Genomic DNA, 14662 nt, shown 5'->3' on the forward strand with positions numbered 1-14662 from the left:
ATAGGTTGGGACCACTTGTGTATTTAAAGTTTCAAAACTGAACCGATTTCTGCTTTTTCCTAGCCAAAGTGCTCAGGTGAACGATGTTGCCCATATGGGCCTCTTGTTTAATGTTTTAGAAAGTATTGCACATATCTTAATGAGGAAAAAGACAAAATAGATACAGGTAATTATATATAAAAAATTTTTTTTTGATAAGTTTTGATTATTAAAGATTAAACATAATTACTTTTGGATCGTGTGTATTAAATGCAATGTAATTGTTAACTTAAGTTGTCTTTAAGCTTTTGCACTAAAACGGAAGATGATGACTCTCAAAAACTTAAAAAGATATCGTTATTGAAATAAAAGTATGAAATAATTTCCTGATGATATCTCTGAAAGTGTTTTTAGTTTTTGTGATGAAATTTTATATCAACTTCCTTATATTCACTCGAACACCCCTATATACTATGAGGTCAAGGTCAGGATCAGATATTTTACACATGTATTAATTGGTTTCCAGTGCTAACTTTAGTTCTTTTTGAGGTTTGCAGTGAAAAGTAAAGACGGTTGACTCTCCCTTACTTAAGAAACAATTTAGAGGCCAAAAGGTGAAAAGTTTAGGTCACAAATTCATATATGGTATAAAATGGCTTCTGTATTTACTTTAATACTCATCTACAACTAAGATTTAAAACCGATTTCTATTGATTTATTTTGTCCTTATTAAAGCAGGAAACACAGATTCACTGAGTTAGTTTATTAACTGTTGGTTAAGTATAGCCAAAAGTTATCAGATAGAAATTATGTCAACATACCAGATAAAACATGGCCTTTTTATTTTGAAAAGAAAACTAATATTTTAGCAAGCTGCTTGATGAAAACAAGTATGTAATAATCATTTCTTTTACCCCTAGTCACATTAAGACCTACATTTTAACATTTTTTTCTCCTAATAAATCGTTTTCTTTTTCTTATTAACTTAAAACACTGGTACATGCATTGCAGTTTGTCCCTTACACTCTGACAAATATACCAAAAAGCATGAGTTTTCCATATCAACAGGTTAATTTTCCTACCTTTATTTGAATAACTTTGGTGGTAAGATTTTTGTAGTAGTCTAACATTTGATAAAATTGCATTGCTGTCTGTTTATGCCTTTTCTTTCTTCTCTTACCTAAAATTAATCAACATTATTTGTGAATGTTGGTAGAGCTGTGTTTCATCAACTCAAATAGATATATTGGGTAGTTGTATTATTTATATATTTATTTCTCCTAAATTTATAATCAGTATGATAATTTTATTACTTCCTTCATGTAATTGACTGGTTAATGATAGTAATATGCAATACTTAATCTAATTGAATTTTGATAAGTGATTCTTATGCATATAACAAATACTATAATTATGCTTGCACATTCAGTACAATTATTCACTATTTTCTTAGCAATATATTTGTATGCATACTTTATCTTTGCATGCACACTGTCACTTGAGAGCAGTAAGGGGGTAACTCTGAACTATGAACTTGAATTGCCATGTATCAATTTTTAGGAAGGAAAATCAGTTGTCCTACAGGTGTATTATTTTCTTTAAAATAAGATAATTGGGTGAAAAATGTACAGGAAATCAGGGAAACATTTGATTTCACAAGATTAGGGGTAATATTGATTCACAGTAGATATGAAACTGTGGATTTTATGAAAAGTTAAGCTTTTATATATAATAGTTGGGGGTTTTTTTTTTGGTAAAATATATATTTTTATTTTCTTAAACTATATTTTTTTGGAAGGAAATTTTGGGTAACATTGGATCATTGATTTGGGGGGGGGGGGGGGGGGTGAAAAAAATTCTGTGTTAGACAGAATTGGAAATGCATGTACTCAGGTTTTCTAAAATTGGATGAGAGATCATGTTGCCTAGCAACATTATTGAAACAAAGTAGAGATGATAGAATTTATTTTTTTTGTGCAAATAAGGCAAATAAAGATGCTGAAAGATAAATTGTGATGTAATCCTCTTGGATGACATGTTAAGCCATGAGAATAACACTGAAAATTTGATTCTGTTTCATAGCAACTATTTAAACATTGATTTTCTCCCAGATTTGTTATGTAGAAAAACATGCTTACTATTACAAAGGAGATGATGTAAAATAAAGTGTTTTTTTAATATATATTTTTATAACAATAGCAAAGACACAGAAATGATGCTCTGGTAAACAACAGAAAATCCTGGGTTTTACGGGATGGCAAACTGATGGAAGAACGATGGCATAAAGTTGTTGTTGGTGACATCATCAAAATGGAAACCAATCAATTTGTTGCTGTAAGTGAAAACTCTAAAACACACATGATGTCCTTGAATGCACTTATGCAGTAATACAGTGGGAGAGGGCCAAAACGAAGAGGAATTGGTTTTCAGTTATAACACCCTTAATTAAGAGATGAATTTAATTTTTGAAAATTCTTGAGGGCATGAACTACGACGCTTCACGCCGGCATATATTATGAAGCGTGTTAGCACTTCAGGATAAAAATGCAGGCATGAAGCGTTGTAGTTCATGTACCTCATGAATTCTCAAAAATTAAATTCATATCTTATATTTACATTATTTTTCTGATGACTTGCCACATATTTTTGAAAAAAAAGTTTGCACTAAGTTTGCACTAATTTTTTTTTTTACTTCAATCACATCACAATTGAAATATTCTTACTCATCCCACAGTAGTTCATGAGAACATGAACTTTTTCTAATTTGCAAAGAATCTTAAGGAAAAATATTTGGATATGTAATTATTAACTTATATATGATGGGTTGCTAAGTTTGGTGAAGATTGAATTTCTTGAACTGTTATTATCTGCTTTCATGACCCAAATAGTATTAACGAAATAGATGCATGTTAGTTAATATGGGGTGATGTCACATTTTTCATGTATGTAACTGGTCAAGTTTGATTGAAACCATTGCTCTTTGAATCCACAAACATTTTTATAATGTTGTCCATGGAACATTATGCAGGTGAGTAGGGCACCCAGGTTTAAATCAGATGTCAGAAATCTGCTACACAGTACACATCAAGGTTTAAATCGGATATTGGAAATCAAAAATCAGCCAAAAACCCATGATTTGAAAAACAAAAAACAAAAAATACACCAGACTGATCCATTGAACCTGTGAAGTACATTTTTCTGTGTAGTTAGAGCCGCAGTTAGCAATGTTAAAGGATGTATTGATATTTTATATCATAAATGAAGGTCTCGGACACTAATTGTGATCCATGTTTAGACATTTTATAGATTTAGCTGCTTAGTGAGTGTAAAATTAGGATTTAAATGGATGGTGCCATTATTGAATGAATTTCTGTTTTAAATTGTCGCTTTGATAGAAATTGTGCCTTGGTGTGAATATTTGCTCAAAATAAATTCAGATCTTAAAATATTCATTTCTCATACCAATTTAGACAAGGGATTATTTATAGATATATTGCTAAGAGGAGATTTCCCTGTTTTCAATCTTCTCTGTTCTTTCCTCAAATATACAGCTTGTTTTTAACCTTGCTTTGAAGCAGAAAGTATTTTACAGTAAAGTTTATAATCCTTTCTACCATAACTAATTAAAAAGTATTGATAAATATTGTGTGCAAGTACCTATTGACTGAAATATGTGCATAAATAAAGGTCTTCAAACTTAAGTCAATTTAATCCCTAGATATGAAAAGTAAATGATAGCATAATCAAGTTTTTAATGCACAATATTTATTCAGTGCATATTTACTTTATATTAAATTGTGTTGAAAGCTTTGGCATTTATAATTCTATAACACAGATGGGAAGATCAAAAGGTTAAAGTATTAATTTTATTGTGACGTCACATGTTGAATACAAACATATGCGAAAAATCAAAATTCAAACTGAGTCACTGAATAGTAATGGTTGCTCAATCAATTTAGCTATGTCAAGTATGATGTGTATTATTTAAAGCAATATGAGCTGCAACTTGGACATTGGAAATTTTTGTTGCAATATTGTAAAGAACTTTTTCAATGACAGTTAAAAGAACGTTACTTTGTAAACTTTTATAATACTTAGATATACCATTGTACAGAAATCTTTCTTCTGAAACAAATACTTTAAGTATAATTGATCATAAAGGTTTAAGTTACATACAGGTTTATTATAAGAGCACATTTTGACAGTAAAATAAAATCCTCAAAAATGCAGCTCATATTGCTTTAAACAACCATAATTTAGTCGAAGAAGTGATATTTTATCAATTTACCATGAAATTGATAAATGTAAATATAAGTATTGAATAAATGTAAGTATTGAATAGTACAATTTAGACTCATCATCATGTCAAAATATGGAGAGCTTTGCAGATATTTTTTTTAGAATTCAATAAAGTTTGTTACTCAATTTGTCAGCTCAGCTGTCCTTGTTATGACATGATGAATGTAAAAAATTTACAATTCATTGCTTAATTTAATTCTACTAAATGGGATGTTTGTCATTGTTAGGTAATACTTCTGCATGAATTCAGAAAATCCATTGGTGGGTGGGTGGGGGGGGGGGGGGGGGGTGGAATTATTTAGATTTTTAACTAGCACATACTGTACTTAATAAATCTCTTTTTATTCAAGAGAACTTTATCTGCACATAATTATGTAAAGCAGTTTGCTCATGAAAATTTCATTCTCGCATACTTTTTTTACCAGAAGTCATGAAAATTTTGTCTTGCTTGCTTATAAATTCCAATTACCTAGCAATCTCACAAAAATAAGGTGTTGCAAAAATTAAATGACCTACAGTATGCAGTAATGGACTGGGAGAGGAGTCAGTCCTTTAATTGTTACAAAAGTCATAGCATAAAATCATTTCTTATACCAACTCCAATATCATGAAATTAATTAAAATATGGATTTAATATGCTACATGAACTGGGTTGTCTCTCTCTTTAGTTAATTTTTTGTGGTGGTATTTTTAGGCGGATCTCTTGCTTCTGTCTACAAGTGAACCTCACAGTTTGTGTTACATAGAGACAGCAGAACTTGATGGGTAGGTTACTGCAGAAATCATCTCTAATGTATTACTGCTACTAAATTAACTTGTACATTTAAACTGAAAAACATCATATGCATGTTGTCTAGATATATTTTGATCACTGTTATATGATGTAAGATTTTTATTTGATATGTATACCTTTATGTATGTTTATTCCATTTGGAGTGTCATTTCTGTATGTAGGTTTACTCCTTTTTCACTGTAATTACAGAGAGACTAATTTGAAGGTGAGACAGGCTATTCCGGAGACTGCAGAACTTGGAGATGACATATCACAGCTTTCTAGATTTGATGGTAATTTAATCTATCAACAGAACTCTCCTTGAAGTAGATCAGTTACTGTACATCACCTTTTACAGCTTGTTTCACTGTATATAAATGGGGGAAAATGGAAAGCTTGCTTATATAGAATGTAGGCAAAATTGTATAATAGAGGGCATTATTGTCAATGTTCTTTAGTAAAAACATAGATTTAGGGGACATACATGTACTTGATGAGTTTGATCTTTCCACTGTTGTACTCGGCCACACACAGATGATGTTTGTCATCCACACTTAATCCATGTGGATTCTTCAGGTTACAGTTGTCTATGTAACTGAGGAATAGCCCTGTCTGGTCTATGATATGAATGCAGTGATTATCACTGTCTGATGTAAGAATCTGGCTCTGACTGTCTGTTGTGATTCCATAAGGTTTAAATGGGTTTTCTTTCGTAGCACAGGGATGACCAGTGTATCTAAATTGGAGGCTCCCAGCTTTGTTGACTACAACAACTGCACTAGCTTCACTGTCAGCCACACAGATATCTAAGTTCTTGTTTTCACTTATGTATTTTATTTTTGAATTCCCTGAATAGAATGGTTTACCCTCTTCATCAAACTGAATGGTTTGGATCTCATAGGACTCATAGTACCGAACTACTTTCACCTGTGTTTCTTCATCATTACACATAGTTACCAGAAGATCACCAGAGAGGCAGACACATATGTTTCCAGGCTTCCAGGATTTGAATTTCACCATTTTTTTCACTGGTACCCTTTTCACCACATTTATTGTTTTTGCTACAGAATCAGAGTACAAAAGCTCCCCGGACTGCTTGCTTGCTATATCAGCAGGCCACATTCCAGAGGTGGTCATGATATTTTCCAAGCAGGATCCATTCTGGTCAAACTGTTTAATTGTGCTTACTTTACCACTGCTCCAAATGTGCCCTGAATTCATGCAGGCAACATTGCAAAGTTTCTGAAAACCAGAAGAGAAACTGGCTACAAGCTCTGGTTCATCAAGAAGCTGAGTTGATGATAAATACCCAGGAAGATTTAGAGTGTCACCCTCCCTCTGTGTTGTAATGGGAAAAACTTCCAGAGATCCAAAAATTTGGACTATTTCTTCCTCCTTGATTGAACCAGCAGTAAAAACAGGACTTTTCACTTGCAATTTTGGGGGAAGTTTTCTAAAATTTAGAAATTTAGTTTGACAATCCAGTGTTCTGATAACTTCATTTGAACACAATGTCCCATTGTTTTCATCTATTGCTTCCCCAATGGCTACAATTTTATTCTTTATCAGTGATAATTGTTTTCTCAAGGCATAGACCTGATCTTTACGGATTTCATCAATCTTAGCTTGGAGTCGGCTTACAGTGAGGTCAACCATTCTGTGCACTTCATCTCTATGCTCAGATATCATTGTAGTGATTTTTTTGTATTCACTTTCAAGATTTTCCAATTCACTCTCAATATTACTCGCTAAATTTTCATATTTTGGGAAAATAACATCTTGTAAGGCTTCTGTATCTTTTTCTATTGCTTTCTGTCTGGATCCAAAAACTTGAGACATTTGCAAGAACAAATGTCTGCAGTGCTTTTCAGAAGAAATGCAATTAGAACAAACAGGAAGATCACATTCCTTGCAGAAAAAGTGACAATATTGGCTGGAATGGTCAATGCATTTTGTGAGTATCAAGGAGGACTTGTGCAAATCGAGACCTAATATTTGATGTTCAATTCTGGAGTTTAATGACACATGATTCCCAATACAGGCCTTGCACAAACTGGCTTCACAAGATTGGCAGTACACCTGCACTACAGCAGTCTCACAAACTTCACAACGAGTCACGTCCTGGGCTGCAATGTGAGGGTCCATTCTAACAGTGGACCTGTAATTGAGTTTTGATTGGAAAGCTGAATTCTTGTTAAAATGAAACTGCAAATTATCAGATAACCATTTCTATGAAAATCAGGAAATTAAAGTTTGCTTATTTTTTTTTTTTAAAGAATATATTTAGATGCTACAATATCACACTCGAGCTAAATAATAAGTATAGAAGATGCTGAAAATCATCTTTATATGGCAAGGACGAAAAATTAACAATTAAAACTTACCTTTTATTGAAAATTATTTGCTGCTGATATATAAGGATTATGTGATGTGATACATGTATCTATGTATACATGTAATTCCTGTTCAGTGTTTTGTGAAAATGATCTATTTCCTGATAAGCTTTCCTTATTTGATAAATGCAGCACTTCCAAAAATTCAACACAAAATGAATATTAAATTTAGATTTGAAAGCCTTTCTTGCAAATTCCTTGAATCTTGTTTCCTGATTATAAGATCTAGGAGGATACTGTCTTTGGTCTGTCACAAATTTAAGTAGAGTCTTCATATTTGGCAGAGATCAAGTTATACATCAAGACCAAAGGTCAAGTACATTGCATCACTGCTATAAGATTTGTGCTTTATATAGAAGAAATTTTGTGAAACCTACTTTTACTCTCAAAGTAATCATACACTTTTGACACTATTATATAATCTTTTTAAGAAAAACAAAGTTTTCTGAAAAGTTTTCTATTTTTGAAAATTATTTATAGTTGCTTTTTTGTGTGCTTAGTTCAGCAACAGAACAAAATGATACTGACTGTCTACATGTATTTATATATATACAGGATGTTTCATCAACAAACATGTCCTGACTTTTGATCTCTATATTTTCGCACAATAATAAAATTTTTACAAAATTATAACTGTATTTTATAGCACATTTTCCAGCAATATAATTGTGATATAAAAAATATAAAAAAAAACTTAGTTATATTTTTTCCATTGAAGTTTTGATTACATCTTCAAAAAGCAGGTTATCAGGGTTTTTTCTCCAAAAAATAGTTCTATGAATGTTTTGAAATAATTAACACAAACAGAAAATATCCAAAATCACAAATACTAGTGCATAAGATTTTGAAAAAAGAAGTATTCATATGAAAACCATCTTTCTAGGAAATAGACTTTTTCAAATGATGTCAAAATATATGCCATACAGGACCTCAGAGATAAAATTAGGATGTTGACTTAAAACATTGCAGCTTTTTCAAACACACAAAAAATGCTGTTAAAATTTAAAACTGCTGCTGAAGTTCAAACTTTAAAAATGCCTGTCTTAAAAAAATAATTGATTCAGCATTACTTCAACTTTCATGTTGTTAAAATTGTTTGGTTATGTGGTTTTCGTTTTTGCAAAAAAATTTTTAATTTAATACTCCTTTGTAAATACGTACATTACAAAACAAACTGGACATAATTTCTTCACATCTTTTCATCTTTCACATTTTGAAGACCAGTTTATAGGTACTGTCTTTGAAATAAATAGAGACACCAAATACAGTGTATTTATTAAATATAGTTATGGTTTGAAGTTTAAATGACATTTATTTTCAAACTGAGAGCATGCTTATAAGCTTTTTTTTGGGGGGGGGGGGGGGGCTATTTGATATGCACATGTTAATATATGTGTACTGTTAGGTGAATACGTGCATTATTCTCTCAATAAAAATAAAAAAGCAGTGACCTTTTATACAGTGTCTCTGCTGAAAACTCAATGTTTAACTGTATACTGCATATAAAAACTATTTTTCAGCCGAAATAAAATGTGAGGCTCCGAACAACAACTTGAGTAAATTTGAAGGCACCATGACTTGGCGAGGGCAAAAGTACTCTTTGGATAATGAGAAAATTTTGTTGAGAGGCTGTGTTCTGAGGAATACCCAGTGGTGCTTTGGACTGGTTATATTTGCAGGGAAGGATACCAAACTCATGATGAATAGTGGCAGAACAGTCTTCAAAAGAACACATATAGACCGACTCATGAATCTTATCATCATTGGGGTAAGTCAGATTCTTTAAAACTTTCCTGTAAGAATTCATCTCATAATCAGTGCAGGGCCAGCATACCAAGTACTTCACACTTATTGACCTAGAGTAAGACATGACCCTGAAACAAGATCATTTCAAATGCTACTGGTAGGTTATAGGGTAATGAAAGTTTTAGACATTACTTTTAATTTTGTGGTGCAAACACTGGATCAGAAAAGTTGTAACTTAAGTGATAGCTTTCTGACATAGTGTAAATTCTAAACTGTTCAAATCCTGATCCTGAAATTGAGGTACCATAGGGAAAAAAATAATTAGGGCCCCGCTCTGTGGGCGCCCTATAGTGATCAGTCCGTCCGTCCTTCTGTCCGTCTGTCTGTCTGTCTGTCCGAGATCTCTTGTCTGGAGCATATCTTCTCTCTCCTTGGCCCAATCTGGCTCATACTTCACCCACAGAGTGTCCTTGGGTAAAGGGTGTGCAGTGACCTTGAACCATATTTCCAGGTCCAAGGTTAAGATCATAGCAGAATTATATGAAAAATCCTTGTCCGGAGCATATCTTCTCTCCTGTTGGTCCAATGTGGCTCATACTTCACTCACAGAGTGCCACTGGTCAATGGATGTGCAGTGACCTTGAACAAAGTTTCTAGGTCAAGGGTCAAGGTCAAAAATAGTCTCTCTGTTTAAATTCTTGTCCGGAGCATATTTTCTCTCTCCTTGGCCCAATCTGGCTCATACTTCACCCACAGAGTGCCTTTGGGTAAAGGGTGTGCAGTGACCTTGAACCATGTTTCTAGGTCTTAGGTTAAGGTCATTGCAGAATTATATAAAAAATCCTTGTTCGGAGCATATCCTCTCTCCCCTTGGTCGAATGTGGCTCATACTTCACTTACAGAGTGCCACTGGTCAATGGATGTTCAGTGACCTTGAATGAAGTTTCTAGGTCAAGGGTCAAGGTCAAAAATAGCCTCTCTGTTTAAAATCTTTGTTCGGTGCATAATTTCTTTCCCTTAAGTCCAGTCAGCCTCAAACTTTACCAATTGACTTAGGGTATGGAACATTTGTGATCTTCCTTCCATATTTTGATAGAGGATATGCATCAATTTTCATAGAGGATATGCAACATTCGTGATTTTTGTGCCGTATTTTTGATAGAGGGGATGGAGCACTCGTGATTTTTGTGCCATTTTTTATTATAACAAGGATGACATAGAAGCCCTTTAGACTCAAACAACACATCCCTTAATAGTACACAAATGTTCCTCTTCAAAATAAACCCCTTCAACTACCTTACATTTTCATGTTTGTTGCTGAAAGCGGGGCCCTTTGAGATGGCCACCATCTCAATGATATCTAGTTGTAAATATGTATGTCATAATGTGAAAAAAATCTTCAAATAATGTTCTCAAAAGATGGGCCATGCTTAGTAATATTAATACAAGTACATGTATTATCAGGTTGTGCAGATTTAGTTTGATCAAATCATGACCCCTGGGCTTATGGTGGCCACAATACAGGTTCAAAATTTAAAATGGGAATTCATCAGAAAAAAAAACCAAACATCTCCTTGATAACTGCAGGGCCATGATTACTCATATTAATATGCAAGCATCCTCAGGTAACGCAGTTTCAAGAATGTTAAAATTTTGGCCCCTGTGGGTAGGGTTTGAGTCACAGTACAAAGTTTCATAGGGTTCAAGTCACAGTACTATTTCAAAGTTTTAACAATGGAATACAAGGGGAAAAATCTTAACAAATCGTCTTCTCAAAATCAGCTGGGTCATGATTTTATGCAAGCATTCGGGTGTAGTGCAGATTCACATTTGTTCAAATCATGGCTCATGGGGGTAGGGTGGGGATACAATAGGACATGAAGGTTTTAAATAAGAACATATAGGAAAAAATCTTTTTAAAATCTTCTTACGAACAGCAGAGTCATGAAATAAGTCATTTCAATATGCAAGCATCCTCATGTATTGCAGATTCAAGTTTGTTCAAATCTTGGTTCACAGGGGTGGATGAGGCCACAATAGGAGCCTAGTATATCCAAAGTGACTCAGATGAGCATTGTGGCCCATAGGCCTCTTATTAAATTGATGAGTGTAGTCAAACATCAGTTTTTTATTACATTCTTCTTTTCCTTGATTTTTACTACACATAAATATTTCCTTATTTTGCACAAAGTTTATTTTTTTGGAATAGGTCTTCATGTAATTTCCTGCACAGATATATTTCTTTCTCAAACAGGTATATTAAATAACATTTATTTCTTGAAAATCATTTTCTTTTTTCCCCTAATGGACATTAAAAAATTTCAGTATATATTTATATAAAAATGTTCATTATCCTTGGACATTAGGCAGGTGAATTGTTTGCATGATTGTAATGAGCAGTTAACCTTCTAAGAAAAAAATGCAATTTATGTTGCTTAATTATGTCCTGTTGGTCATGCTCATACCTAATTATAATAATACATGTTCTTTATTAATAGAAGGTAACACGATTAGTGCAAGGTACTAGTCTTCCTCAGGACCTTCTTAATTTGTTCCTTTTAATAAATTGAGTCTGGTGACTAAAAAGGAAGTGCTTGGACAAGAGGACATACATGTCTGTTTTAGAAAATGTTATATTTACTATTATTATACTTTCATGTTAAATTGTCAAATATGATTGGTTTTAAAAAATACTGTTACCCTACTGCCTGCGTAAACCATGCCCTCTGGGTAACATTAAATAGCAACAATTTTCTTTTAAATGCATTCTAAATACATTCAGTATAACAAAGAAATATTACATGTTTATTTAGGGTAACATATGAAATGGTTTTGGAGGATAACAATTTCACGTTACCCTAAAAAAGTGTATTATTTTAATAAAATTTCTAATTTCCAATATTTTTTCTGTTTAGATTTTCATTTTGCTTCTTGTCATGTGCCTGACGATGACCGTATCATGCGGTATTTGGGAAACACTGGTAGGAACCAAGTTCACAGTTTATCTTCCCTGGGAGTCCTTTGTCCCTGGCTCAGCAGATAAACCAGGGAATGTGACAGAGGGAGCTACCACCATCTCTCTACTGGTCTTCTTCTCCTACATTATCATCTTCAACACTGTGGTTCCTATATCTCTCTATGTCAGGTAAACAGTTGTGTCTGGTAGCGATTGCAAATGAAATACATGTACCTTAATACTATGTGTGTATAAAATTTTAGCTCTACTGGTAGAAGAGCTTGTGCACTAGTAAGTTGTCTGTCATCTGTACATCTGTCGACCTGTCTGTCTGTCTGTAAACAATTTTTCAAAACATTACTCCTCCAATAGTTTAGGTCTGATTTTAGTGAGACTTGATACACAAGTAGACTTTACTAACTAAATACATAATTCTGAATATTGGAGTTTGATTTTGATGAACAGTATTGCCATAGTTACTAAAAATAGAAATTTCTGTGAAATACTTTCAAAACGCTCTTCCTACAGATTTGGTCTGATTTCAGTAGAACTTGCTACAGAAGTACTAGTAGACTATGTAAGATACATAAGTTTGTATATCATCGATCAGTTATGACTTTGATGAACAGTGTTGCCATGTTCTTATTTAGAATCAATCAAATTCATCTTGGAGTTGAACAGATCCCTTAAAGCTCATCTTTCCTTGTTTTGCAGTGTGGAAATGATCAGACTGGCCAACAGTTTCTTGATTAACTGGGACAACAGAATGTATTACGAAAAGACCAACACACCAGCCAAAGCTCGGACGACCACACTCAATGAAGAGCTGGGTCAGATCGAATACATCTTCTCAGACAAAACAGGAACATTAACACAGGTTCTTCATAAAATTATGAATTTTTAAAAGCCTACTGCAATCTTAAATTAAGAAGGACAAGAGATTATTGGTATTATCTGTACATTTTCAAGATTTACGTATGAATATCAAAACTCATGAAAGATATAAACTAGCAAAAAAAAAAAAAAAAGAAAGATTTATTTGCTAAATGAATAGGTCACCTTTGTCCTTTTTAAACTTTATTTGGAGAGTCTATTCTTTCTTACTTCAGAATATTATGACATTTAATAAGTGTTCCATTGATGGAAAGTCCTATGGAGATGTGGTGGATGAGTATGGAAATCCCTTGGATATAACTGAGGTAACGTTTTAAAAACAGTGAAAAAAATAAATTTTGATCCATCCTGTGTAAATTTTTTTTTTGGTCTGGTTCACCATACTCTAGATTTGCTGTGGCTGATAAACTTATGTGTTTCTAGAGGAAATTTACTTGTCATGAGAAAAAGTATTTTTAAAAAGATAATTAGAATTTTTAAAATAAACTGTAGATAATTATCAGAGATTTTAACAAAGTGAGTATCAGTATTATGTAATTTTTTTGATCATTTATTTCTGTTTTTCAACTTTAAACTTTCATAACAGCAAGTGACATTTAAAAGGTATTGCTGAGACAAAAGAATTCACAATAGGTTAAATTTGCTGCTTTTGAAATAAGACATTATACATATTAACAATTGCCTTTTGTAGATAGTCTGTACCTGTGACTAGAGTTTAATAAATAAATATATATATATATATATATATATATATATATATATATATATATATATATATATATACGTATATATATATATATATATAGGATCTCCCATGATTTGTAGTTGGATATGATTTTTATCCAACGAGTTGTGTGTTTTTTATCCCCGAGCCTAGGCGAGGGGATAAAAACACACAACGAGTTGGATAAAAGTCATATCCAACTACAAATCATGGGAGATTCTTTTTATCCCATGTTAAATACTTCACATCCAATGTTTTACACTGTTTTATATAGGACTCCACTTTATTTTACTTCATCACTCTAATGCAAAAACCATTGTGACGGCACAACTGCACTTAACTGTGGAATATGAAAAATTTATCCAATGAGTCATATCCACGGGATAAAGGGGTAAACATGGGATAAATATTTATATATATATATATATATATATATATATATATATATATATATATATATATATATATATATATATATATATATATATATATATATATATATATATATATAAAGCCAATACTAAGTGATATTTTCTAAATATTTCACAAAATTAATTTGTTGTAAATGATAGCTATACATTGGAATACCCACATGAGAAGTTCATATTGATTTTCTACTTGCGGACATGATAAAACTGTTGCTGTTGATTGTTGAATGAAATTGCTTTAGATTTTTACATGTTTTGTTTATGAATTTTGTAGTGTGTTTCATGTGACAGAAATTTAAATGACTTTGCACTTCGTGGTTTATTGTTAGTTCTGATTTCAAAATCTATTAAGATAATTGTTAAATGTATAGTTTAAGTACTGGGGGTATGGGTAAGATTTGATGGTATTTGTATTTCAAAGGTTGATCATGTTAAATAAAATGGATAATGTAAACAAAGATAAAAAAGAAA

General features: G+C 32.4%; 2 protein-coding genes across 3 annotated transcripts in view; one reads left to right on the forward strand and one right to left on the reverse strand.

Annotated features, from left to right (window-relative positions):
• LOC133182373 (B9 domain-containing protein 2-like) overlaps positions 1-14662 on the reverse strand; it is a 613772-nt gene that overhangs the window by 153416 nt on the left and 445694 nt on the right. The gene's annotated exons all lie outside the window — the stretch shown is intronic.
• The window catches only part of LOC133182360 (phospholipid-transporting ATPase ID-like), a 38832-nt gene that overhangs the window by 19208 nt on the left and 4962 nt on the right, over positions 1-14662 (forward strand). For both annotated transcript variants that reach the window (XM_061317173.1, XM_061317174.1), the window contains exons 6-12: positions 2179-2313; positions 4973-5043; positions 5261-5343; positions 8964-9211; positions 12105-12334; positions 12860-13022; positions 13255-13344. In XM_061317173.1, the coding sequence (XP_061173157.1) occupies positions 2179-2313; positions 4973-5043; positions 5261-5343; positions 8964-9211; positions 12105-12334; positions 12860-13022; positions 13255-13344 (1020 nt within the window). The remainder of the gene's footprint in view (positions 1-2178; positions 2314-4972; positions 5044-5260; positions 5344-8963; positions 9212-12104; positions 12335-12859; positions 13023-13254; positions 13345-14662) is intronic.

Source organism: Saccostrea echinata, unplaced genomic scaffold (assembly GCF_033153115.1).
Source record: "Saccostrea echinata isolate AGI-Se365-2 ecotype Australia unplaced genomic scaffold, CSIRO_AGI_Sech_v1 ptg000009l, whole genome shotgun sequence".
Classification (NCBI taxonomy): Eukaryota; Metazoa; Mollusca; class Bivalvia; order Ostreida; family Ostreidae; genus Saccostrea; species Saccostrea echinata.